A 27329-nucleotide genomic window follows, 5' to 3' on the forward strand; every position below is an offset into this window, starting at 1 on the left:
CAAGACAATTTACCTCTAAAAAATATCTGTGTGCAAGGGAAATCTCAACTCCCAAAACAACAGGTTTTAAGCTTGTAAGGACAGTTGCAAACAAATGTCAGTGACAGATCCTCACCAGGTTTGCCTGTGGTGCCTGGGGTCTGGCCACAAGTTTATGGCCTGAAGTGACTGCACGTTGATGAACCCGAAGGCCATACGAGACCATAAGGTAAAGCTCTAAATGATGAAGCACTTAAAGACTCTGTGACAAGATCAGTCCAAGTTGGTGGCTCTGTTCTGGTCCCGTTTCCGGTCCAGAAGTTACAGGTGTCTTTTCCAAGGTCGGTAGTCATTGCACTCCACGTCTCCAGCATGGACGCCAATTCACCAAAATGGTAGGGGTAGCGGAGGTGACATTGCACGCCATTTCATGTGTACTTTCACTCACACTCATGCTTACACATACAGACACATTCTCTCATACACACTCTCTTTTACATAAACACACTTTCACCTGCAAGCATGCACACAACATACATTTAAAAGTGTTTTTACTTACCTCAGCTACCAAGGGAGGTCATATTCCAGCTACTCAATTTTTTATCACACTAATTATGAATAATATAATATCATTCTTTATTAGTGGGATAATAAACTGATTGAAAGCAGGGAAGTGGTGCCTCAAGCAACGTCCTTAAGGACAAGCTGCCCCTGTGTTCCTGGCATTGAATTTGCCACCTCTGATGCCAAGGGTCGCAGAGGCAGTGCCAGGGGTCGCAAAGGGCAAGCTGGGGGTCGGAGCTGTGACCCCTAAATGACGTCCAAGGTCTTCAGGTATGTAAAGAAAGAACATTAAAAATGCAAGTGAGACCCGGTCCCTCCATGCCTTCCACATACTTCTGAGAAGGTGTAAGTGCGTTGCTATGCCTCTCAGTCTAACTCCTGTAGTTAGTCGGAGCCCATTCCCCAACTTGTCTCAGCACAACCTAAGTTTCCAGTGATATCTGCAACAGGCAGATCGAAGAGTTCTTCTAGGCCATGCTTCAATTATTTGGATCTTTACCGACTTTCTCTGGTGCGGTTATGGGGTCATAGGAGCCGAGAGCCCTCCTACTGTGATACCGCTGGTGGGTTTGCCCTCATCTGGTAGACCTTACAAATCCACTTCTGGGCCCCCCTGAGCTTCTCAGCCATGCCCCACATCGGTTCTCGGAGCCCTGATGCCAATGCTGACTCCATTGATGCTGGATGAGGTGCCCATTCTGCTCTCTGAGTCACGTCACTATGACCCCGACCTAGGCCACGCTCAATTTCCATTGAAGCGCAACCACCCCTGCTTGGCTTACCATCACCTTCACAAGTAAGAACACATACGTTGCATTTCTTATTTGATACAGGTTTAGACTGCAATTATGATGCTGGTGATGAGTTAGTGCAACCATACGATGAAGAAAATTGGTATAATGACCTTCAAGAAGCCAGTGGTATTGAAACTTCCCATGAGTTGGGACTCCTCTCAACCCCAAGCCCTGCCACTGAGGAGAGTACACCTTACTCAAGGGTCATGCGCAGGGCAGCCAAAGTTCTTAACGCCCAGCTTCCCACATTAGAGGTCAAAACCAATGTCTTGATAGAAGTGCTCTAGCCAGAGAAAACATCTACTGAGCTCCCCTTACCCTTTAATGAAGCACTTACAGATACTCTCTGAGGAGCCTCTGGTGCCCCCGGTGAATTGCCACTGTGCGACGCCACTACCCTTCCCTGGGCAACCCTGCATTTTTTTTCTAGCATATCTCCCCTAAACACTTGGTGGTGCAGGCTTCTACTAGTCAAGTAAAGCTAAATACCTTTTCAACTACTCTTCCTGACAGGGAGTCCAAATGAGTGGAGACCTTTTGGAAGAGGGTATTTACATCCACCAACTTGGCTCTCAGGTCTGTGAATGCCAGTTGCCTGGTCAGGGCCGCTGTTCCCACAGTTTTTGGGATTCAGTGACTCAAGTCCTCTGGTGGTGTCCTAGAAGATCTCATACCTGCTATGACCCAAGCTGTAAAGGACATTTGTGAACTAGCCATGTTCACAATTTGTTGTGGCTTTGATACCAATGATTCCATCCAGCAAACTGTTGACAGCAGCATTGCCATTTGCCACCTCGCCTGGCTGCGGTCAAGGAGTTTGTCACGCTATGTCCAATAGTTACCTGCAGACTTGTCCTTTGATTGTACTTGCCTGTTTAGGGACAAGGCCGATTTTGCTCTGCAGCAATTCAAAGAGAGCAGGGCCACAGCATTCCCCCTGGCTTATCTGCCTGCCTCACCAGTCGCCTCAGCCCTACTGTTCCTTTTGTGATTGTAGTAGAGGTACTCCATACTAGTAGTCCATTCAGCCACAGCAAGGTGCCCAGCAGGTTCACGGCTGAGGGACCCACCTCCCTTGTGGTCAAAGTCAGCAAGCTACTCGGTCTGCTGCCCCCTCCCCTTGCAGCCTCACTTGCCAAACCCCTTTGGCGTGCCCTTAGTGGAGCACATCCACCGAGATGGAGGCAGAATCCGATTCTTGCTAGGTTGGCAGACCATAACATCGTTAAGGTGGGTTTTGCAGATAGTCCAAAAGGAGTACACCTTACCCTTCACTTCCACTCTGCTACATGTCTGCTGTCTCTGGAACGACTGACAGAGGATCATCTGTCCGTCTTATAGAATGAAGTGCAAGCCCTTTTAGGCAAAGGGCCTATCGAAAGGATGCCTGTGCCAACAGTAGGTCACTGTTGTTACTCCCGCCACTTTCTGGTGCCAAAGAAGGACATGTTTTTTGTCCTATTTAAGCCCTGCACCCTCTCAATGCCTTTCTCCAGAAGGAAATATTCCAGATTCTCACACTGACCCAGGTCTTGTCTGCCTATGACCCTGGAGACTGGATGCTGGTGCTTGACTTGCAGGGTGCCAATTTCCATATACCCCTGCATCAGACCCATCGGCGTTACCTGCAGTTCATATTGAAGAGAAACAATTTCAGTTCACTGTTCTTCCCTTTGGACTCGCCGGCGCACCTGGGGTGTTGACAAAAGTAATGAAGTTGGCAGCAGCACACGTTCGGATGCCAGAGGTTCTAGCCTCCCCTTACCTTGACAAATGGCTGCAAAGGCAGGCTCACACCAGTCAGTGGTCAACCATCTCCAGACTACGGTAAATGACTCGTCATCTTTGGGAGTCCACTAGCAATGTGCCAAAGTTACACCCAACAGTCTCTTTCAATGGAGCCATTCTGGACAAAGTTCAGTTTTGGGCCTTCCCCCAGAAAGGACAGTCCAGGACATTCAGGTTTTGATCCCAATCTTTCATTCACTATCTTGGATTTCAGTCAACGTAGGTTGCTGGAACTGATGGCCTCCTGCATCTTGCAAGACAAACCTGCCACATGGTGTATGTGGGCTTTGAAGTGGGATCTGAATCTCAGCGGGCCCAACAGCAAGAAGACCTTTCCGAATATATCCAGATTTCAGAGGAGGCAGTGAAAAATCTGCAATGGTGGTTACTGGAACGCAGTTGGGTTAGCAGCAGACCCCTCTCCCAAGCCCACCCAGAGCTGACAGTGGTGACTGATGCGTCACTATTGGGTTGGGATGGCCACATGGGAGAGGTAGAGATAAGAGGCTCTTGGTCTTCAACAGAGGTTCAGCTCCATAGCAGTCTCCTGGAGCTCTGGGTCACCCGCTTGGAGTTTAAGTCTTTCCTTCCATTCATTAAGGGGAGGTTGGTACTGTGCTTAAGGACAACACAACTGCCATGATGTATTGCAACAAACAGGGTGGAGTGGGTTCTGGGGCCCTGTGCCAGGAGTCAATACGTCTCTGTAAATGGCTGAACCATCAAAGTGTTTCCCTGGCAGTGAACCACCTGGCAGAGTGCAGAAGCTCAGCCGGCAATGCCGAGCGGATCAGGAGTGTCAGTTACATCTGGAGGTGGCATGAGGTATCTTCTGCGACTGCGGAGAACCTTGGCTTGATCTATTTGCCTCCGCCAAGAATGCACAACGTTAGCACTTTTGCACATTTGAGGTTCCAAGGCATCTCTCACTAAGAGACGCATTCCAGCTCCAGTGGAATTTGGAACTTGTGTATGCTTTCCCGCCAATACCTTTTCTACCCAGAGTTCTGAAGAAGATCAAGAAGAACTGGGCCAGAGTCATCTTAGTAGCCCCGGAATGGGCTTAGATAGTATGGTATTCCTCACGATGGCTTGAGCATCTGTCCTCCAATCAGGCTGCTTCTCTGGGAGGACTTGCTGTTGCAACAACAGAGCAGAGTTCTACATCAGCGGCTATATAAGCTTCACCTTCATGTTTCGAGTATGAGCAGCAATAGCTGAACAACTTTGGCTGTCATCCAGAGGTGGTTGGTGTCATCTTGGCAGCTAGGTGAGCCTTGACAAAAACTGTATGTGCCTGTCTTTGGGACATATTTGTGGTTTGGTGCAGCACATCTCAGATTGACCCCCTCCAGGCCAAGTGATCTGTTGTTTGTTTTGTCTCTCGACTGGCAAGCCTTTGCTTTGGGCACAGTTAAATGGTACCTTCCACCCATTCCTTTTTACATTGTTTGAATCAACAGGTGTAATGCATTTTTGAAAGGCTTGCAACACTTGTTTCCTCCCACTGGTTTTTGCATGCAACAGTGGGACCTTACCTTGGTGCTCACATATTTGATGTGCGCTCCCTGTGAGCCATTTCCCAGCTATCCTTTGTGGCTCCTCAACCTACACACAGTGTTCCTCATCACCATCACCTCGGCATGGCACAGCAAGTGAGTGAGCTTCAGGCTGTTCTGTTAACCCACCGTACACCACCTTCCTCCCAGACAAACTTGTTCTGAGGATGTGAGCATCCTTCTTGCTGAAAGTTGTGATGCCATTCTACATCAGTCAATCCGTTACCCTGCCTTCGCTCTATGCTCCGCCTCTCTCTTCTAAGGAGGAGGAGAGACTTCATTGCTTTGACCCCAATAAAGCGCTGTGCTTTTACATTGATCGTACCAGACAAAACTGGGTGGATGATCATCTCTTTGTGAGGGTTGCTGGAGCAAAAATAAGGCAAGGCGGTGCAGAAACAGATTGTCTCCCGCTGCATAATGCTTGGCAAAAAAGCAGTCTTGAGAGCAACTGTAGGCTCACTTCGCCATGTCCAAAGTTGCTACTACTGCGTTGACATGTTGAGTTCCTGTCCTGAATATCTGTCAGGCAGCTGCGTGGGTGTCACTCAATAAGTTCACAAAGCACTTCTGCTTGGACAGCTAGGTTCTCCAAGACGTGTATTTCACCACCTTGTAGTTACTGCTCCGGTATCTTTTCAAGAGATGAGCAATCTGTAGGTAGACTTCGCTATCAGAAGAACATGTTCCCTTCTGTAGCTCTCTTTCTGGTAGAGACTTTGTCTAACCATAGATTCCTCACTAACCCCCGTTCATCCCCATTCTGAGAATTGAACTCTATCCAATAAGATCTCAAGTCTTGGAATATGCACAAAGGTCAAAGCTAATTTGCTGTTCGGGCTGTGCATCTTGGGGTGCCTGACAGCCTTAAAAGTAGCTGACGTCAGAGCATTGACCCTGCACATCATTTCTGGAATGGAACAGCATCAGTGCAAAGCTGCAAGGCTCTACCTATCAGCATGGAGAGGTACTGCTCAAACATTTCCGGATCAAGTGTGACATCTGGGGAATAGGCAAAAGGAATCTGTTGTTAGATAAATTCTTTACCAGAAAGAGCATTACTGAAGGTAGGCTGTTCATTTTGGTAGCTGCACCAATTTATTTCCTTCAGAATTTGCTTCGGTCAGACATCTCTATTTTTCAAGTCACTGCTGTGTGCGACGTTTCTGAGATGACTGTAGCACTCTTAACAAAGTATGTTGCAAGCATATTTCTCATTTGCCCATAGTACCTTTTTTCCTGCCTTTGCTGTTAAGTGGAGAGGTGCATTTGATGGCAGGTTGTCTCCATGTATGATAAGCTGCAGCTATACACTGAGTTGGGCTACGTTTGGCGTAGTAAAGAACTCAAACAATTATCTTGTGGTTTGTAGTTCTGAATGGTTCTTCTATCCGTAGATCCCTCACCTTTTGAATTCTCCAGGGTGCAAAACTGAATCTGGAAGCCTTTTAGCAATTGCTTACATACACTGATAGGTGGAATCTTTGGGCCCCAGGTTGGCCTCATTCTGCCTCGGAAAATGACTTTGTGGACCCATATGCAGACGCCACCCTTGTGTGCTGGTGACCTTTTCTCCATGCTCTTCAAAGTGGATCTGGATTGCCATTCCTGAACTTTGTTGGTGCTTTACCAATTCTCAAAATGTTTTTAGTAACAGTATGTAGAGTTGTCTCCCAGAAGACTATAGGCTTCAGAATGCGCTGCACTTTCATGATATCGGTTAGAGACCCTCATAGCACCTGTCTTTGGTACCTCGGATCCAAGCATGATTCAAAGTTACGTAACAAGTATTCCAGGATGGACTGAAAGCCATTAGGGAACATGATGCAAAGATGTACATCTCTGAGCATCAGAACCCGTCCCACTCCATATCTGGATCCCAGTTGAGGTACCTACCCATCCTCTGCTATGTCTAAGATGAAGTCCAGGTTCAAATTTAATTGCACAAGGAGCCCTGGCAGGAGTCTTCCTCCATCACTTCTGCTCTGGTAAACAGTATGTAGTCTGTGATCCAAAAAGCCTGACCGCACCAGTTGCCTGATTCTGACCCCATTCCACAGCTTGTGGTGGTGTGTACTGAATTTCTGGGCCCTGCCTCGATTCTGGACCAGATAGAGATTTGTAAGGAGGCAATGCCACATCTTTTTACAAAAGACTCTGGGTCCCCCTGGGGTGCTTTCCTTTAGTCTTCACTGACCCCTCCACTCCTTAGTTGAATGGCAGGGCAGGCCTGGTTCCAGCGGCCTGTGCTGGATCAGCCCTGATACTGATCTTGGATCAGAAACTTAGCTCAGCTGGATCTTGGCCAGTGTCTCGCTATGAGATTACTAAGGCTCCATCCACTTGTGATAGAAGTGTCTTTGCATGGGTGTCAGTATTTTTGACGACTTGAGGCTTTGACTCAGATGCCTTATAAAACCCTCAGGATGTTCCATATGCTGGGGAAGATGATGGAGAAATAGACACTATTTTGCCTCCTTATTATGCATAGACCTTCAAAATGCTAATTGGTTTGATACCTCACCAAATAATTATTTGGGCTCCCCTTTGCCCCTTTTGGGGTGCTCCACGTGAAAAGTGCCTTCTGTGCTTTGGTAGTATGCAGGACAGCAACTGTATTTGAATTGTGGAACAGTGGAAACCAAGGGTAAACGGCAGCTTTTGCAGACAGGCCTCAAACGTAAAAGCTTTTACTTGCTTTCAGTGAAACCCGGACAGACACGCTAGCTGCTACGTGGATTAAGCCGTGCTTGGCACTACCGTTTAGTTGCCCTCTAATAGGTCTAATGTAACCTAACCTTCTTGACTCAGCTCAGAATCCCTGAAAGTATTGTGGTGGAGGCTTTGATCAGGAAAATCAACCCTAATGCATTTCTTACGTCTCAACCTGGTAGTCTAATTGCATTTATGCTCTTGTTCATTTTGGCATTACAATCATTGAATGTGCTCACCAAGAGTTCAGAAATACATGCACACAAAGTGTCCATGATGGGCAGGATATGACCAAATACATTTTGATGGCCAGCTTGTTTACTACAGATTGTGTAGGCCGTGCTATGGGCACTGGTGTGGAGATTCGGCCCCAGGTAGGTAGGCACACCACATGTTTTTTCTGGGGACATACAACCATTCCTCATGGATATGCCTTTTAATGTTTCCAGGCTATTTGGGGAAAAGGCAGATTTAGCCTTGGAGTGACTAAAGGAGAACCATGCTATGGCCCGCACTTTAAGCTTACTCTCCCTGGTCTGCCAATTCCATCCTCAAGACAGGAAATTCAAGGACTACTTCATGGTCCTAGCTTACCACCATAAGCATCCACCTCAGCCCATGCAGCACTCCATTAAGACCTTTTGAGAATTTAGGGGGTGTGGTGGCAACAGAGTACGGGGTCACAAACAACGTAGTCAGTCCTTGTACCAGCCCAACTTACTTGCGGTTATCTCAGACCAAAGGTTCTTGCATGTTGTCGGCTGTAGTTACACTCTTCCGGCCACCCAGACCTCGGCAGAACACGGCTTCATCCTGGCTGAGGCGGTTCAGTCAGTGCTTTCCAGAGGAGCAATAGAGAGAATCTAGAGAAGGACAGGAGCAACAGGTGCTATTCACCTTGCTTCTTGGTGCTCAAAAGGATGGCAGGTTAAGGGCAATTTAAATTATTTGCATGTTCGTCCCTTCAAAAAGAAATATTCAAGGGGCTGTTGCTTTAGTCTTCAGTGCATTCGATTCTGGGGACTGAATGGTGTACTTGTATTTGCAGGACATGTGCTTTGATGTACCCATCCTGCAGTCCCACAGGCATTTCCTCTGCTTCGCTGTGGGAAATAAATACTTTCAGTTCACCGTCCTACCCTTCGGCTGAAGTAGCTTTCTTGCAAACGTTCATCAGCATGCAAGGGTGGCAGTACTATCACACTCTGCTCCGTCACTTCCAGAGGCAGGACAAAGCCAACACAGAATCCGATGGCACCAACCTATTGGTGCTCAAGAGCAGATGCTGGAAGGTTTAAAGATGTAGTCTGTCAACTGGGGAATTCAAAGGGTGAGGAATATGTAGTTAGACAGAGCTTCTACTAGAGAGAGCACTACAGAGCTCTCAGACTACTTCCACAACAAGATTGCCGCCATCTACAATTACAACAACTTTGACCCCCCAACCCATAGCTCTCAACCTCAGTAACGTCAACCAACCAGCTCTCACTAGCCAAATGATCATTACTTGGTCCCCGATCACCTCTCGGACCAGCACACCCATTATGTCATACATTCACTCTAGAGCACCCTCTGATTCCTTCCCCCATCGGCTTTTCAACCTCCGACCAATCCCATGAGCTCAGAACTCACCAGTGTCATCAACAACTCCATCACAAGGCAGCCTTCCCGGACAGTTGGAAACACACAGAGGTCAGACCTCTCCTAAAGAAACCCTCTGCCGTCCCCAGCAAACTCAAAAATTATTGACCAGTCTCACTGCTCTCCTACTCGGCCAAAGTACTCAAGAAGGCCATCAACAGACAGCTTACTGAATACCTGGAACAAAATCACCTGCTTGACACCTCTCGATCAGGATCCCGTGCCAACCACAGCACTGAAACCGCTCTGATAGCTGCCACAGACGACATCAGATCCCCCTTCACCACGGGGAGACAGTGGTCCTCATGCTGCTCGACCTCTCTGCTTCTTTTGACACCGTTTCCCACCACACTCTCATCAACAGACTCTACAGCATCGGCATTCATCAAGATGCCCTCAAGTGGATCACCTCCTTCCTCGCAGGACATACACAGAGCATCTGGCTGCCTCCCTTCACCTCTGAACCCAAGGGCATCTTATGCAGCAACTCCACCTTGTTCAACACCTATGTGACCCACTCCCCCAGACATCGTCAGATCTCATTGCCTTGACATAATTTCTTACGCAGACAACACTCAACGCCTCCTCTCGCTCACCGAAGACATCTCCATCACCAGAATCAACTTCTGCAGTGCCTTGACCATTGAAGCCTACTGTATGAGAGAAGACTGCCTTAAACTCAACTCTGACAAGACAGAAGTTATGATCTTCGAGAAGACCACCACCATGTGGGACCACAACTGGTGGCCAACAGAACTCGGGCAAACACCCACAGACCATGCATGCAACCTAGGCATCATCCTCAACAGTGAACTGCTCAACGCATTTGCCTCCTCCTGCTTCCATACTCCTTGCACGATCCGCAGAATTTTCAGATGGATCCCAGTTAAGTCCAGAAAGACGGTCACTCATGCCCTTGTCACCAGCCACCTCAACCTCAGCAACGCTTTTTATGCTGGCATATCCACCCAGCGCCTTACAAGACTCCAAACCATACAGAGTGCTGCAGCCCTACTCCTTCTGGACCTCCTCATATGGACCCACATCACCCCTAATCCAGAAAAGATGCCAGTTCATGATCCTCACACACACACCTACAAAGCTCTGCATAATCAAGGACTGGCCTACATCAATTATTGACTGAACTTCCACGTACCCTCAAGACACCTGCGTTCTGCCTCACAAGCCTGTGCACACAACCCGCATCAGTCGCACCCGAAGCGGGGGGTCACTCCTTCTCCAAAATCAGCACCCTCCCTTGTGGATTTCAGGAAGAAACTCAAGACCTGTCTTTTCGACTTAGACGTTGCACCAATAGCACCCAGATACCCCTAGGGGTGACAGTGCTGTGCTACACAAATACTAATTAATAACAGAAAGTAAAATGTCTGCTTCAGGTGGGAAGCCATTACCCTATTTGTTCCATCAAAGCAAACCTCCCCCCTATGGATCTTCTAGATTTGTCTTTGAAGGAGGTGCAAAAGACATGACTTACCCAGTGTGGACTTTGGCAAGTCGAATTTTGCAGATAGTCATCCCATAAGATTGTGAATCTCCCAATGTAGGTTGGCAGTCTCTTGAAATGAGAAACAAGGGTCTCAGATCTGGTACCACACAGCCATCCCATTCATTGACTTCCAGGAATGGTAGTGTGGGAAAGGATTTCCTCGACTTCCTCCTCTTTATTATCCATGTCATCATTATCTCCCTTTGCCTTTCTGGTGGTCATTGCAGCTTAAATTCATGTATCTATTTGAACCCAGTAAGCAAAGCAAGTGAGTGTGACTTCCTCCAGTGGGGACTGTATAGGTGAAGGTAACCTAATTCAGTAGCATTTAGAAGAATGATGCTAAAGTTTACATTTTATTCCACAGTAGTTGTATAATCAGCTTAAAAGCTATAGGTCCTAAAGTTATTCTCTTGAAATATTCCAATACTTTCATTGTCTGCCAAGCACACTTAACGCTCTTCTGAGTGTTGGGGTTTCACTCTCCCCAAGAAAATCTTTTAAATAATGGTGACACACCAGAGGATGTCTCAGCATAATGTCCATAACAATTAGCTAATAGGATAAACCTGCTGTTCAAAACATCAGGGTAAATAAAGTCGGATGCACTATCTTTTTAAGGTCAATATATCTTGGTAGTTCACTTCTCTATTCCAAATTCCATCCCTTTTCCACTCTTCTCCTTGAGAGCAAGCTTGGAATATATGGTGGAAAAAATAACTGTTAAATAGACAATCTTGCAGGATAAGACTGGTTTTAGGGGTCCATACAACAGTATTAACTCTGCCTGCTCTTGCTATGTCGTTCCCAGTCTGGTTCCTGCACCAATTTCTTGGCCCCAGATCCTGTCCCACATTACGTTTCTCCCTCTGACAGGAGCTCCAGCATGACAGGCCCTGCACTCACTATTGCAGTGTGCAATGGAAGGTGAAGAGTCTGCTGTACAGCTTAGCATGATAGAGTGTCTGTTGGCTGGACTTTGGGGCACTGAATTATAGCTATCTGATAGAGAACTAAGGGTCGCATCTTCACCTCTCCTATTCTTTAACAGAGCCTTGGTGCATCAACACTCCAAAAGCACAGGTTGTGCATGTATGATAGACAGCGCTGCATGCATACAGTTCTCACTGGCTGTCCCTTTTACCATTATAGTCTGGAGCTGTGCAGCTCCATTGCAGGAGATGGTGCCTCATATGGGCATATTTCTTCCTCACGCTCTCTTTGTTTCTCTTCTAGGATGGGGTGGAAAGGGATGAGTGCAGAGGGGAAGAGACCACTGACCCTGGTGCAGCACACCAAAGTAAGTATCAAGCAGACCACATGTTGGGCAACTACTGGGTGCACCATTGGTAAGTGATATCACCATTGGCAAGTGATTTGGCTAATTTGCTGTGGCATTATGATCCACTGCTCCCACCTATTACATTGATCACCTCTCAGTACCCGTAAGTGATCAAATCATATGGCTGTGTTGCCACATATGCTAGTGATACGCTGAACCGCTGGCCCTCCACAGGGTATCTAATGATATGTGGCCAGTTAGTAGCTTCCTGAAGATAGTCAATCAATCTTGGTTGGCCAGGAATTAGCTCTGTTCCAGTGAGGCAAAATCAGAACTAATTTACAGTGTATCTTGTCTCTCCTGAAAATAATGTTAAAACTTCCACAACACTGTATATGATTGATCACCTCTTTATAGGGCATCATTAAATACGTTCTAGGTTGTGTGTTACCACTGTTTACAGGAAAGGATACAGATTCACTGGCTTGACTTCTATGGTGGCAGATCGTTAAGCTGGAGGATGTGATGAAAAAACTTTCACCAGACAGAAGTTTGATTACTAATTTTACCATCTCTTTTTTTAAAACAGCTTTATTCAGTTTTACATTAAGAAGATAACGGAAATGGAAAGTATTATTGTGATTAATAATACACAAAAGTTTTCAGAAAAACCATCTCCTCGCATTGAGTTCACAATTCACAAACGTTTTTAAAAGTATTCACAAAAGCGCATGAAGACCAGGTTTGTTCTTATTTCAAAAGCTGGCCTTGTACTAAAGCTGCCAGTTTTTCCATTGCACCCAGATGCCACTCTTAGCTTGTAGGAAAGTACCCTCTTTCTGGCATGTTACCCACAATTTCTGCCTGATGTCAGTGTGTTTGACTGTGTCAGTGGGATGCTGCTAACCAGGGCCCCAGTGCTCTCTCCTCTAAATTTTGTCACTGCATACTGGTGACCCAGTATTTCATCCCAAATTGGCATACTGTCACCCCTTATAAGTCCCTAGTATATGGTACCTAAGTACCTGGGCATTAGGGCTCCAGGGGATCCCTATGGGCTGCAGCATTTCTTTTGACACCCATAGGGTGGCCATGCAAAGACTTCTACAGGAGTGCCATTGCAGCCTGTGTGAAATGATGCATGCACTCTTTCACAGCCATTTACACTGCAACAGGTCACTTATAAGTCACCCATATACCAGGCCTTCCAACCCTGAAGGCTGGGTGCAGAGTACCTGTGTGTGAGGGCACCCCTGCACTAGCAGAAGTGCCCCCACATTGTCCAGGACCATTTCCACTGACTTTGTGAGTGTGGGGATGCCATTTTCCGCATGACCTGGACATAGGTCACTACCTATGTACAGCTTCACAATGGTAACTCCGAATATGGCCATGTTTGGTATCAAACATGTTGGAATCATACCACAAGGCTTTTGCAAGATTTGCTTGTATGATTCCATGCACTCTGGGGCTCCTTAGAGGACCCCCAGTGCTGCCATTACAGTCTTCTGAGGTTTTCCAAGCAGCCCCAGCTGCTGCCACCTCACAGACAGGTTTCTGCTCTCCTGTTGCTTGAGCAGCTCAAGCCCAGGAAGGCAGAATAAAGCATTTCCTTTGGGAGAGGGGTGTTACACCCTCTTCCTTTGGAAATAAGTGTTACAGGCATGGGCGGGGTAGCCTCCCAGAGCCTCTGGAAATGCTTTGAAGGGCACAGATGGTGCCCTCCTTGCATAACCCAGTCTACACCGGTTCAGGGACCCCCAGTCCCTTCTCTGCACAAAACTAAACAAATGAAAGGGGGTTGACCACTCCCCTGTCCATCACCATCCCAGGAATGGTGATCAGAGCTCCTCCAGAGTGTCCCTGGGTTTTGCCATCTTGGATTCCAAGTTGGCAGGGCCCTCTGGGAGCATCTGAGTGGCACGTGCCACCAGATGACATCAGAGCCCTCCCCTGATAGGTGCTTACCTGTTCGCTGACCAATCCCCCTTTCAGGGCTATTAAGGGTCTCTCTCCTGGGTGGTTTTTCAGATTCAGGTTGCAAGACTCCAGCAGGAATCCTCTGCATCCTTTACTTCACTTTCTACTGACGAAACTGCACCTGGACCCTCCAGGAACTCAAAAAACTGCAACAAAGAAGCAAAGATGGCGTCTGCAACATTCTATCTTCAGCTCCTGCCAGCAACTGCAACTGTTTCCAGGTCAGGCATCCTCAGAGGGCTGCCTGTCTTCAGTCTGCACCAGAAGAACGAAGGAATCTCCCTTGAAATGAAAGAGTCATTTCCCTGCTTCAGCAGGCACCCCCCTGCAGCAACGACCGGTGGCTTAGGTCCGCTCTCCTGAAGAAGTACGTGGATCCAGCAACACAGGTGGTGGACTAAAGTGGTCCTGAAGTCCATCTGTCCAAGTTTGGTGGAGGTAAGAGCTTGGCTCCCCACACAAGACAGTACCCCTGTGCACCGCATGTTTTGCAGTTGTCAAGGCTTGTTTGGCAACCTTCCACGAAGTTCTTCGTGCACTGTACAGATCCGGCCCTAAGTAGTCCTTCCTGCAACACACATCCTCCTGCAGCGTGGGATCCCTTTGTGTAGTGCTGCGTGGGCCTCCTTTTGCACCTTCTGTGTCCCCGTGCTGTGGGACTCCTTAGTGTGCTGGCTGGCTTCTGAGGGCTCTCTGAGTTGCTGAGAGCCCCCTCTGCCTCCCCCTCCTGGGTAGAGGCCACCAGATCCCTCCTGTTCCTGGGCAGCAACATTTTCCGCTAACCGCGTGTGTGTTGCGAGAATTCAGCAAAGCAAACCAGACTGCAATCATCCATCCGGCGTGGGACATCAACTGCACCAACCAGGAACCCGCATCCGTCTTCTTGGGTGCAGTACTGACTGTTCTGCTTCACCGGTGGCTCTATGTTTGCACCTTCATCCGGGTTAGCAGGGGCTCCTGTTCTCCCTGAACTCTTCAGTGCTTCATGGACTTAGTCCCCTTCTTCCACAGGTCTTCAGGTCCAGGAATCCATCATTGGTGTCTTGCAGTCTCTTCTGGTTCTTGCAAAATCTAGCGGGGGTTCTTGTATGATCAAGGAAAGTTACTGTGGTTTACTCCTGCTTTCCTGGGCTTTGGGGTGGGTTATATTACTTACCTTTGGTGTTTTCTTACACTCCCAGCGCCACTCTACACACTACACTTGCCTAGTGGGAAACCGACTTTCGCATTCCACTATTTTAGTAAATGATTTGTATTCCCCCAGGCCCATTACTAACTATTGTGATTTTCACTGTTTTCTAACTGTTTTTACAGCTATTTCTGCATTCTAGTGTATATACTGTGTATATTACTCACCTCCTGAGAATATTCTCTAAGGTATTTTTGGCATCTGTGTCACCAAAATAAAGTACCTTTATTTTTGTAACACTGAGTATTTTTTTTATGTGCGTGTGAGTATAGTGTGACTACAGTGGTATTGCATGAGCTTTGCATGTCTTCTAGTTAGGCCTTGGCAGCTCATCCACACTACCCCTAGAAAGCCTGGCTTCAAGACACTGACTATATTTCACTAATAAGGGATAACTGGACCTGGTATAAGGTGTAAGTACCTTTGGTTCCCGCTAAAAACCAGGCCAGCCTGCTTCATAGCTCATTACAATTGTAGTGAGAGGATTTCCATATTTGGGCTATTGTATACCTGGCTGATAGAAGCATAAAAGTCACTAAATGAATCAGTAGAGATAGCAAAGGAGTATTTTTCATTGTCCTCGGTGTTTCTGAATACGTTTTCCATTTTTTAAAAACTATTGAGATTGTTTCATTTTCAGAAGGAAACTCTTTAAGTTACAGAAAGTTGATGTTACGTGGGTTTTAGGATTGGAACTGAATTCATCAACTAATTTAATCACTTTTATAACATGAATAATTTCAAAGTTTTGTCAGTTTACTTATAGTTGTTTTTTCGGTCAGCAGTGCTTTATTTGCAGAGCCCTCCTCTGGCGCGGAAAGCTAGAACAGGGCTAGAATGTAGGGAGGAAATGGGGACTATTCAGTCTAGGGTGATGATGTTTCACAAACAACAGACTGCTGGTGGCAGAATCTTGTGTCCGTGGTTCATGGTTCTCAAAGTCCTGAGGACAATGGCTTTGTTATGTTGTATATCTGCATTCATACCCCGACTTTACATAGGACTCTGGACCAAAAAAAAACAATTCTAAAGCGGTGCGCACACCTGTATTCCTTAAGTTAAAGACCACTAGAAATCTTTTTCAGCCTTTTCAGGTATTGCAACTCATCACCAGTGTGATAGTCACTAAAATAGTAAACTCTTCAAAATTAATGTTATTTTTGAGCTAAAATCTAAAGGTTAAATCCAAAAAATACCCAAACAGTTTATTATTGTGTATTTTAAAGATTTTCAGAGCCTCGATTGGAGATATACGGAAAGCCAGCATAATAATTGTCCTTATCTTAGATGAACATCTATCTATTTTCATTATTTGTAGGCTCCTTAGAGCATATGTAGAATGTGGTAGCCACCAGAGGCCAAGCTGGCTTTTTCAGAGCCGTGGCTTCTTGATTTGTTCAAGCCCTTATTTACTCCAAATGCACTATCTCAAGGGAATATTACACATAGCCAGTGCTTAGGTTGTAAAAACATAAATGCCAAGGCGCGAGGTATCTCCAGGTCACTTCACGCTGTACAGAGGACAGTTTTTATTGTGTTTTAAAGTATATTGAACACCTTTTTTTTTTTATTTATGAGCCCTGCTCGAAAATAGACAGTTCATACAAGTGGTGGATTTAAATAATTAAGTGCCGGTGTTTATCAATCAATCATAGCATTTGTAATGTGCAGCACCATTACCCCTAGGGGTATCTGGGAGCTGACAGTGTTGTGTCTCTGTCGAAAAGGCACATCTTGAGTCTCCTTCTGAAGTCTGCCTGGAAAGAGCTGTTTGGCGGTTCAGGCACAGGCTGTTCCAGGACTTGGCTGCTGTGTAGGAGTTGAATTGCTTGGACATAGAAGCTCAGTCAATAGTTGATGTAAAATGGCCCTAGGTTGTGGAGAGCCTTGTATCCGAGTGAGGATTTTGAATTGACATCTCTTCTGGACGGGGAGCAAGTGGAGGTTCCTTAGGTGTGGGGTGATACTTGAGCACTTGGGGAAGTTGAGGATGTCTGACTGTGGTGTCCTATAGAGTCTGGAGTCTTTTAAGTAGATGGGAGAACACTCCCTCGTAGAGGGCGTTTCCATATTCGAGGCGGCTGGTGGCCAGGGCATGTGAAACTGTCTTTCTGGTGTTGGTAGGGATCCATTTGAAAATTCGGCAGACCATACAGAGGATGTAGAAGCAGGAAGAGGTGACTGAGTTCACTTGTCAATTCATGATAGTTGGCAGTCGAGGATGATGCTGAGGTTTCATGCGTGGTCTGATGGAGAGAGCATTGGTCTGAGTTCTGCTGGCCACCAGCTGTGGTCCCATACAGAGGTGTTGTTCTCGAAGATCAGGACTTTTGTTTTGTCGGTGTTCAGTCTGAAGCAGCTGTTTTTCATTCATGTTGCTTCGTTGGTCATGGCTTTGTGGGTCTTCAGTGAGTGAGAGGATTAGTTGAGTGTCATCAGCGTAGGAGATTAAATTGAGTCCATAGGATCTGATGATTTCTGTGAGGGGGGTCATGTAGATGTTGAACAGGTTTGGGCTGAGGGAGGATCCTTGAGGTATGCTGCAGGTGATGTTCATTGGTGTAGAAGTGAAGGGAGGAAGGCGGATGCGTTTTGTTGAATGCCTATGTTGTTGAGTCTGTTGAGGAGAGTGTGGTGGTGGAAGACTTTATCAAACGCTATAGAGAGGTTCAGAAGGATCAGAGCTGATGAGACTCCTCAGTTGAGGAGGGTCCTGATATCATCTGTGGTGGTGATCAGTGCAGTCTCTGTGCTGTGGCTGGACCGCAATCCTGACTGGGTGTTGAGAAGGTGGTTTCATTTGAGGAAGTCAGTGAGCTGTCGGTTGATGGCTTTCTCGAGCACTTTGGCCGGCAAGGGGAGCAGGGAGATCGGTCTGTAGTTTTTGAGGTCGCTGGGGTTGGAAGAGGGTTTCTTTAGGAGGGGTCTGACCTCTGCATGCTTCCATTCATCCAGGAAGGTTATTGTGCAGATGGAGGTTTAGAAATAAGAGCAGGCACAAATTAAGCACTGAGGTAGCAGTCCCAGCTACGTTCCATTTAGGTCACACATTTTACAGGCTCAAACTTATTTAGCAAGCTTACATGTGTATGTCTAAAACAAAAACACACTTTTTGCTTTGAAGGAAAACAACTCATTTAGGCAGTTTTCAGATACTGAGTAAGTTCAGCTAATGGGAACAAGGAACATGTGTTTAAATATTCAGCTATTGGCAAGCATTGTGATGCAGAGAGGCCTAAAACGAAAGGGTGCCTCTTGTTGTTCCTTTACCCACGGCCTCAATTGCCAACAAAGCCCTTTGAGTTGCTGGAGTTTTTTTTTGGCTGCCTTACCACACACATCTCATTAACCTCTTGCAGGCCACGGACGTAATGGTTACGTCTGTGGCTGCACCCCTCAGGTGCCACAGACGTAACCATTCCGTCTGATTATCGGCCCTCGGGGAAAGCGCTAGCACTCCCCCCGAGTGCCCACCCCCTAACCTCCCCAGGTCAGGGCTGGAAGAGGAATCATTACCCCTTCCACCCCGACCCCCTGACCCCTATAGTGACGTCTGATGACTTGACCTCATCAGAGGTCACCTCCCATTGGGCTGGAAGTATGCTTCCAGCGCGATGAGGAAGAGAAATGCTTTTGCATTTCTTTTCCGCTCGGGAGGAGGGGGCCACCTCCTCCCGAGCATTTCTCTTTCTCATCCAGCGTGATGAGGAAGAGAAATGCTTTTGCATTTCTTTTCCGCTCGGGAGGAGGGGGCCAGCAGAGGCATGAAAGGAAAGGGAAGGCCTTTTCTTTCCATTCATGTCTCTGCAAGCATTTCAGCTGCCCGATCGCTGTCCATTAGACACCAGGGAATTTTTTGGGGGTGAAGTAGACATGAGGGGCCGCTCCCCAGGGGCAAATAATTTTTAGGCCATTTCTGCTGCACGCCCCTTACCCCCCCTTTTTTTTTCTTTTTTCATTTATGTGTGGGGAGCGATCGCTTAGGCAAGGGTCGCTCCCAGGGGGCGAAAATTGTTTTTAGGCCATTTCAGCCACCACAACCCCGGGGGCAGAAACCACGAGACACCAGGGAATATTTTGGTTTATTAGCTCCACTTACGCATAAGGGGAGCGGACCCTTAGGCAAGGGCTGCTCCCCAGGGGACCAAATAATTTTTAGGCCATTTCTGCCCCTGGGGGGCAGAAAACCCCTAGACACCAGGGATAATTTTTTCTTTTTGTTTCTTTTTTTCATTTATGTGTGGGGAGCGACCCCATAGGCAAGGGTTTCTCCCTGGGGGGCAAATGGTTTTTAGGCCATTTCTTCCCCCTGGGGGCAGAAACCACTAGGCACCAGGAAGTTTTTTTTATTATTATCCTTACGCATAAGGGGAGCGGCCCCTTGGGCAAGGGCTGCTCCCTGGGGGGGAATATTTTTAGGCCATTTCTGCCCCCGATCAGCCTAATATAATTAGACCAATCTGCCTAGAAACCAGGGATACATTTTTTTTAGTTTATTTTTTTTTTATATGTAGGAGCAACTCCTTAGGCAAGGGTCGCTTCCCGGGGGCCCAATTTTTTTAGGTCATGTCTGCCCCCCCTTGGGGCAGATCGGCCTAATTATATATAATTATATTAGGCCGAGCTGCCCCCAGGGGTTGGGGGGGGCAGAAGCCACTAGACATCAGTTTTTTTTTTTTTATATATACTAACGCAAAAGGGGAGCGGCCCCTTGGGCTAAGGCAGCTCCCCAGGGTGGGGCAAAATATTATTAGGCCTTTTCTGCCCCCACTCCCCCCCCCCCGGAGGCAGATTGGCCTAATATAATTAGGCCGATCTGCCTCGGGGAGGCTGAAACCTCTAGACACCAGGGACATATATATATTTTTATTTACTTTATATTTTTATGAATGGGGAGCGACTTTTTAGGCAAGGGTCGTTCCCCTGGGGGGCAAATTGTGTTTAGGCCATTTCTGCCCCCTTTGGAGGCAGATCAGCCTATTTTTGTAAGGCCAATTTGCCCCCATTAGACACCAGGAATTTGTGTGTGTGTGTGTATGTGTGTGTTTTGTTTTGTTTTGTTTTGTTTGGTGGGACTGCCCCTCGGGCAAGGGTCGCTACCCATGGGGGCACATCACCGTTGGCCATATCTGCCCCCCTTGGGGGCAGATCAGCCTATTTTTGGAAGGCCCATCTACCCCCAAGGGGGGCAGAAAGCCCACCAGAGACCAGGGAAGATTTATTTCAAAATAAGAGGGTGGGGGTATGGCCATACACCCACCCCAAATAAATGGGGCCAATGTTGTTCTGCCCACCAGTGGGCAGATGGGGCAATTACCCCCGATTCACACCCGAGGGGGCACAAAGTCTACTAGATGGCATGGAATAAAATAAAAAAAGTGGGGTGGTGGCTACCAACCAGTATGGGCCTGGTTATGACCCCACCCCAACTGAAGGGGGTAACAGTCTTTCAGCTCTCTCTCCGCACACTAAAACATCTTTTCCCACGGCAAGCAAGAGGACATTTGATTATTTTGGGTTTTGGTTTTACATTTGGGCCATGAGAGCTTGGTAACTCTCAAAATCGCCCCACTTGGAATGGTGAGGGCCGCACTTTTTTGACTTTGTGATGCTGCCATGTAGAAAAATCCACAAGACACAGACACATCTGAAAACTTAACATCTGGTTGATTCCAGGGTGGTGTGCTTCACATGCACCCCGCACCATTTTCTTACCCACTATGCCCTGCAAACCTCCAACTTTGCTGGAAATCACACATTTTCCCCACATTTTTGTGATGGAACCTTCCGTAATCTGCAGGAATCCACAAAATTCCTACCACCCAACATTGTCTCATCTATACCGATAAAAATTCTGCTGCACTTGTTAGCCTAAAAATGTTTTTTTTCAAACTGCCCTTTTGGACCCGCTTTGGTTCCCCCTCAATTTCAACATGTTTTTAGCTCTTCCCTGTCACAGGACCTTGGCCCACCAACACAAGTGTGGTATAATTTTTACCGGGAGACTGAGGGGAACATTGGGTGGTAGGAAATTTGTCCCGGTGCAGTGATCCCACACACCAATGTGGGAAAAAAAGTGTTTTTTTTAGCTAAATTTGAGGCTTGTTGAGGATTCTGGGTAAGAAAACATTGGGGGATCCACGCAAGTCACACCTCCCTGGACTCCTTCGGGTGTCTAGTTTTCAGAAATGTCCGGGTTTGGTAGGTTTCCCTAGACGGCTGTTGAGCCAGCCTGGGACCAAAAACGTATATGCCCCCCCCCAGAAACAGGTAGTTTTGTATTTCATCATTTTGATGTGTCCAGATAGTGTTTTGGGGCATTTCCTTTCGTGAGCACTAGGCCTAACCACACAAGTGACGTACCATTTGTATCGGGAGACTTGGGGGAATGCTGGGTGGAAGGAAATTTGTGGCTCCTCTCAGATTCCAGAACTTTCTGTCACCAAACTGAGAGGTAAAAGTGTTTTTTTGGCCATATTTTGAGGTTTGCAAAGGATTCTGGGTCACAGAACCTGGTCAAAGCCCCACAGGTCACCCCATTTTAGATTCCTGTAGGTGTCTAGTTTTCAAAAATGCGCTGGTTTGCTAGGTTTTCCCAGGTGCCAGCTGGTTTGCTAGGTTTCCCTAGGTACCGCCTGAGCTAGAGGCCAAAATCCACAGCTAGGCACTTCACAAAAACCAGCTCTGTTTTCTTTGGGAAAATGTGATGTGTCCACGTTGTGTTTTGGGGCATTTCCTATTGCGGGCTCTAGGCCTACCCACATAAGTGAGGTACTATTTTTATCAGGAGACTTGGGGAAATGCTGGGTGGAAGGAAGTTTGTGGCTCCTCTCAGATTCCAGAACTTTCTATCACTGAAACGAGAGGAAGAAGTGTTTTTGTGGCCAAATTTTGAGGTTTGCAAAGGATTCTGGGTAACAAAACCTTGTCAGAGCCCCACAAGTCACCCCATTTTGGATTCCCCTAGGTGTCTAGGTTTCAAAAATGCGCTGGTTTGCTAGGTATCCCCAGGTGCCAGCTGAGCTAGAGGCCAAAATCCACAGGTAGGCACTTTGCAAAAAACAGCTCTGTTTTCTTTGGGAAAATGTGATGTGTCCACGTTGTATTTTGGGGCATTTCCTGTCGCGGGCGCTAGGCCTACCCACACAAGTGAGGTACCATTTTTATTGGGAGACTTGAGGGAACACAGAACAGTAAAACAAGTGTTATTGCCCCTTGTCTTTCTCTACATTTTTTCCTTCCAAATGTAAGACAGTGTGTAAAAAAGACATCTATTTGAGAAATGCCCTGTAATACTACTGCTAGCATACCGCGCCCCCCCCAGGATTCAGAGATGTGCAAATAACCACTGCTTCTCATCACCTTAACTTGTGCCCACTTTGGAAATACAAAGGTTTTACTGATACCTATTTTCACTTTTTTTTATTTCAGCAAATTATTTGCTGTATACCCGGTATAGAATGAAAACCCATTGCAAGGTGCAGCTCATTTATTAGCTCTGGGTACCTAGGGTTCTTGGTGAACCTACAATAAGCCCTATATATCCCCGCAACCAGAAGAGTCCAGCAATAACGGTATATTGCTTTAAAAAATCTGACATCGCAAGAAAAAGTTACAGAGTAAAACGTGGAGAAAAATGGCTGTGTTTTTCACCTCAATTTCAATATTTTTTTATTTCAACTGTTATGTTCTGTAGGAAACACTTGTAGGGTCTACAGAAATGACCCCTTGCTGAATTTATAATTTTGTCTACTTTTCAGAACTGTTTAGCTTTCTGGGATCCAGCATTGGTTTCACAACCATTTCTGTCACTAATTGGAAGGAGGCTGAAAGAACAAAACATAGTAAAAATGGGGTATGTCCCAGTAAAATACCAAAATTGTATTGAAAAATTGGGTTTTCCAATTCAAATCTGAAAGCTGGGAAGATGGTGATCTTGCCACCACAAACCCTTTGTTGATGCCATTTTCAGGGGGAAAAACACAAGCTTGCTTCTGCAGCCCTGTTTTCCCATTTTTTTGAAGAAAAAAAAAATCTCTATATTTTGGCTAATTTCTTGGTCTCCTTCAGGGGAACCCACAAAGTCTGGGTACCTCTAGAATCCCTAGGATGTTGGAAAAAAAGGACACAAATTTGGCGTGGGTAGCTTATGTGAACAAAAAGTTATGAGGGCCTAAGCGCGAACTGCCCCAAATAGCCAAAAAAAGGCTCGGCACAGGAGGGGGGATAAGGCCTGGCAGCGAAGGGGATAAAATAGTTTTATTATCATTTTATTTTTCTGTTGCCTTTCAGCAGTGGGGTGACACTCCTCTGCCATAATGGAGGGGCCGCCCCTGCTTTGGTGTTTGGTCTCTGTTTACAACAAAAAGCTGTGTGAGAAGTGTGTCCTCATCCACGCAAAAGCGATCAAAAAGTGGGAGACAAGACTCTGCTTCGTCAAGCATGAGGAGTCTCATTCGAAACAGCGGCCTTGCTCCCACATCAAGTCAGTAGTCACTTCCAGTCAAGGGCTAGTCCTTTTCGAAGTCTCACTCAGAGGCATGAGGTAAAGCAAAGTCGAAACACACCATAAGTGCTAGAAAGCCAAGCAGGACCTAACCCCATCCCACCACTGGAGTCTGGCGAGAAGTTGTAAGGGTGACACGGAAAGGGTTCCCCACCTCCAGAATGTCTCTAATCTAATCCAGTGCTAGAGTTGAGTGCAACGCACCCTGAATTCCAGAGGCCATTATCTGCCCTGAAACAAATTGGTTCCATCAACAAGGCCATGTTTCAGATCGTTCTGACATTGCCTCCGTCCGGTGTTCCATTGGGCCCCAAGGAGCCTTAGAGGCCTCAGTCAGAATTCCACCAGCAGGTGCTCCCCCCGGCTGTCTCCTTGGGATAAGCTGTTGGGCCCATACCTAAGCAGTTTCAGGCATTCACTCTGGCTCCAAGGTCAATGCCAATCCTTTCCGTAGCAGTGCCACAGCAGACTCTTCCGATGCCTGAGCTGTCGACTCTCGCCAGGCTTATGTCGCACTGCGAAATTTCCATGGAACAGCTGGTAGTCATTCAGGCAGATACTGAGCCTCTTCCATAATGCTTGTGTTCCCAGAGGGAAGGGGGTCTGTAAAATGTTCCTCCTAACATTAATGATGGCAAGGAGGTAAACATTTTGCGATTCACTTGTTAAATTGGAGAAGTAATTTACCTAGTCTTACAGAATGCCAGAGGCCTATACACCTCTCCTGAGACTGGGTTGGATTCCCCACCTGGTACATAAATGGAAGAAAACACCTTCTTTGCTGTAGTAGTACTGTACAGATTGGCAAAGGTGCTAAATGGACAATTGCCTGTTATTGAAACCAAATTCAGTTGTATTAATTGAAATGCCCTCTTCATCAGCATCTCTGTTGCCATATAAGAAGGCTTGGATCCTCTGGTCAATCGACCTCTAACTGCTGCAGCCTCCAAACCCTCCTAGTCTGTCCCCTGACTTCTGTCCAGTTGGTGGCAGAATTCGCCGTCACCTGCCCCACTGGGAAGACATCACCACGGACAGGTGAGTTTTGCAGATAGTTCGAAAGGGCTACTCCCTTCTTTTCGAATCTGCTCCACCAACCATGCCTCCATCCTTCAGTCACCTTCCAGAGGATCATATGGCACTTCTCCACCAGGAAGTCGCAGCTCTCTTGGCCAAGGGAGCTATAGAAAAGGTCCCTGTGCCCGAAGTAGGTCGTGGTTGTTATCCCTGCTACTTTCTGATACCAAAAAAGGACAAGGGCTTACGTCCTATCCTAGACCTTCGGGATCTAATCTACTTCCTCAAGAAGGAGAAATTCAGAATGCTCACCCTGGCTCAGGTTCTGTCTGCCTTGGACCCAGGAGACTGGATGGTAGCGTTGGACTTGCAGGACGCTTATTTCCACATCCCCATCCTGCCTGCCCACAGACGTTACCTATGATTTGTGGTAGGTCACGAGCACTTTCAGTTTACCGTGCCCCCCTTCGGCCTTACCAGTGCCCCTCAGGTGTTCACAAAAGTGATGGCGGTGGTTGCAGCTTATCTGCGCAAGTTAGGGTTCTTTAGTGTTCCCCTACCTCGACGACTGGCTGTTGAAGGCAGACTCGCCCCAGAAAGTCGTCTGCCACCTTCAGACTACGGAAACCTTCTGCACATGCTGGGGTTCACTATAAACGTGCCAAAGTCACACCTGACTCCCTCTCAGACGCTCCCTTTCATAGGAGCTGTTCTGGACACAGTGCAGTTTCAGGCTTATCCTCCCGAAATGCGAGTCCAAGACATTCAGGCTATGATTCCGATCTTTCAGCCTCGGTCTTGGGTTTCGGTGAGACTGACTCTGAGGCTGCTGGGCCTCATGGCCTCTTACATCCTGCTAGTAACACATACCAGATGGCATATGCGAGCTCTGCAGAGGGACCTGAAGTTCCAGTGAGTGCAGCATCAGGGGAATCTCTCCGACATGGTCCAGATCTCGGAGGAGACTGCGAAAGATCTGCAGTGGTGGCTTTTGAATCTGCATTGAGTCCACGGCAGATCCCTTTCCCTTCCCCAACCAGATCTCTCTATAGTGGCAGATGCGTCACTTTTGGGTTGGGGCGGCCACATGGGAGAGGCAGAGATCTGAGGGCTCTGGTCTCCGGCGGAGTCTGGGTTCCACATCAGTCTTCTGGAGCTCCGGGCGATCAGGCTTGCGTTGAAAGCATTCCTTCTCTCTCTCAAAGGGAAAGTGGTGCAGGTGTTCACGGACAATACTACCGCCATGTGGTACTGCAACAAACAGGATGGAGTAGGGTCCTGGACCCTTTGTCAGGAGGCACTACGCCTCTGGACATGGCTGGAAAATCAGGACATTACCCTGATGGTTCAACATCTGGCAGGTTCCCCCAACGCAAGAGAGGACAAACTCAGCCGTCGATGCATAGCCGATCACAAATGGAGTCTCCCTCCGGAGGTGACGCAAGGTCTCTTTCAGCAGTGGGAGAGCCTTGGTTCGATCTGTTCACCTCCACAGAGAACACGCTATGTCAGCTGTTTTGCGCTTTGGAGTTTCCAAGGCGGCAGTCGCTTCCAGAGGCTTTTCGTCTCAAGTTGAACTCCGGCCTCCTTTCCACCTTTCTGCCTATACCTCTTCTGCCCAGAGTTCTCAAGAAGATCAGGAACGACTGGGCCCAAGTCACCTTGGTGGCTCCGGACTGGGCACGGAGAGTATGGTATCCAGAGCTATTAAGCATGTCCATCGATCCTCCACTCAGACTGCCTCTTTGGGCGGATCTTCTGTCGCAGCAACAGGGGACGGTTCTTCACCCGAACCTGTCCAACCTCCGCCTTCATGCATGGAGATTGAGCGGCGACAGTTGATGACTTTTGATCTTCCACCCGAAGTCTGCGATGTTATTTTGGCAGCCAGGCGTCCCTCAACCAAAACTGTATACGCCTATCATTGGAATAAATATGTGGCATGGTGTACCAACAAATCTGTTGATCCCCTTTCTGCCCCTCTATCCGAGGTTCTTCTGTTCATTCTTTCTTTGGTCCAGCAGGGCCCTGTTTGGGCACCCTTATAAGGTACTTATCTGCCATTTCGGCCTTCCTTATGTTACATGATCAGCCCTCACTTTTTAAATCTCCTGTTGTGAGTAGATTCCTAAAAGGCCTCACCCATTTATTTCCTCCCACTCCATTTATCATGCCTCAGTGGGACCTCAATCTCGTCCTTACTTATTTGATGTGTACTTCCTTTGAGGCAATGGATAATTGTCCCTTGCGGCTCCTCACCTTCAAAACTGTCTTTCATGCTGATATCACTTCTGCTCTCAGGGTAAGTGAGCTTCAGGCCCTTTCGTCAAAACCTCCATACTTGTCTGTGCACCCTGACAAAGTAGTGTTGCACACTAAGGCTTCCTTCCTTCCTAAGGTGGTTACACCTTCCCATGTATGCCAATCCATCACTCTGCCTACTTTCTACACACCCAGACATCCTTCCTATGAGGAGGAGATACTCCACCGTCTGGATCTAAAAAGAGCGTTGGCGTTCTACCTCAATCGTACTAAAGATTTCCAGGTGGATGATCAACTCTTTGTTGGGTATGTGGGTGCGAAAAAAGGGAAGGCGGTGCAAAAGCGTACCATCTCTCGATGGGTGCTTCTTTGCATCAAAATCTGCTACCCTTTGGCCAAGGTGCAACCTCCTGAGGGCTTGCATGTTCATTCCACCAGAGCAACTGCTGCTTCCACTGCGTTAGCACGCAGAGTTCCTGCCCTGGATATCTGCCAGGCAGCTACGTGGGCGTCCCTGCACACGTTTGCTAAACACTACTGTCTGGACAG

General features: G+C 47.3%; 1 protein-coding gene across 1 annotated transcript in view; it reads left to right on the forward strand.

Annotated features, from left to right (window-relative positions):
• The window catches only part of LOC138246014 (unconventional myosin-XVB-like), a 794810-nt gene that overhangs the window by 522471 nt on the left and 245010 nt on the right, over nt 1-27329 (forward strand). Inside the window, exon 30 of the mRNA XM_069200161.1 lies at nt 11781-11844. Within this exon, the coding sequence (XP_069056262.1) occupies nt 11781-11844 (64 nt within the window). The remainder of the gene's footprint in view (nt 1-11780; nt 11845-27329) is intronic.

Source organism: Pleurodeles waltl, chromosome 7 (genome assembly GCF_031143425.1).
Source record: "Pleurodeles waltl isolate 20211129_DDA chromosome 7, aPleWal1.hap1.20221129, whole genome shotgun sequence".
NCBI lineage: Eukaryota > Metazoa > Chordata > Amphibia > Caudata > Salamandridae > Pleurodeles > Pleurodeles waltl.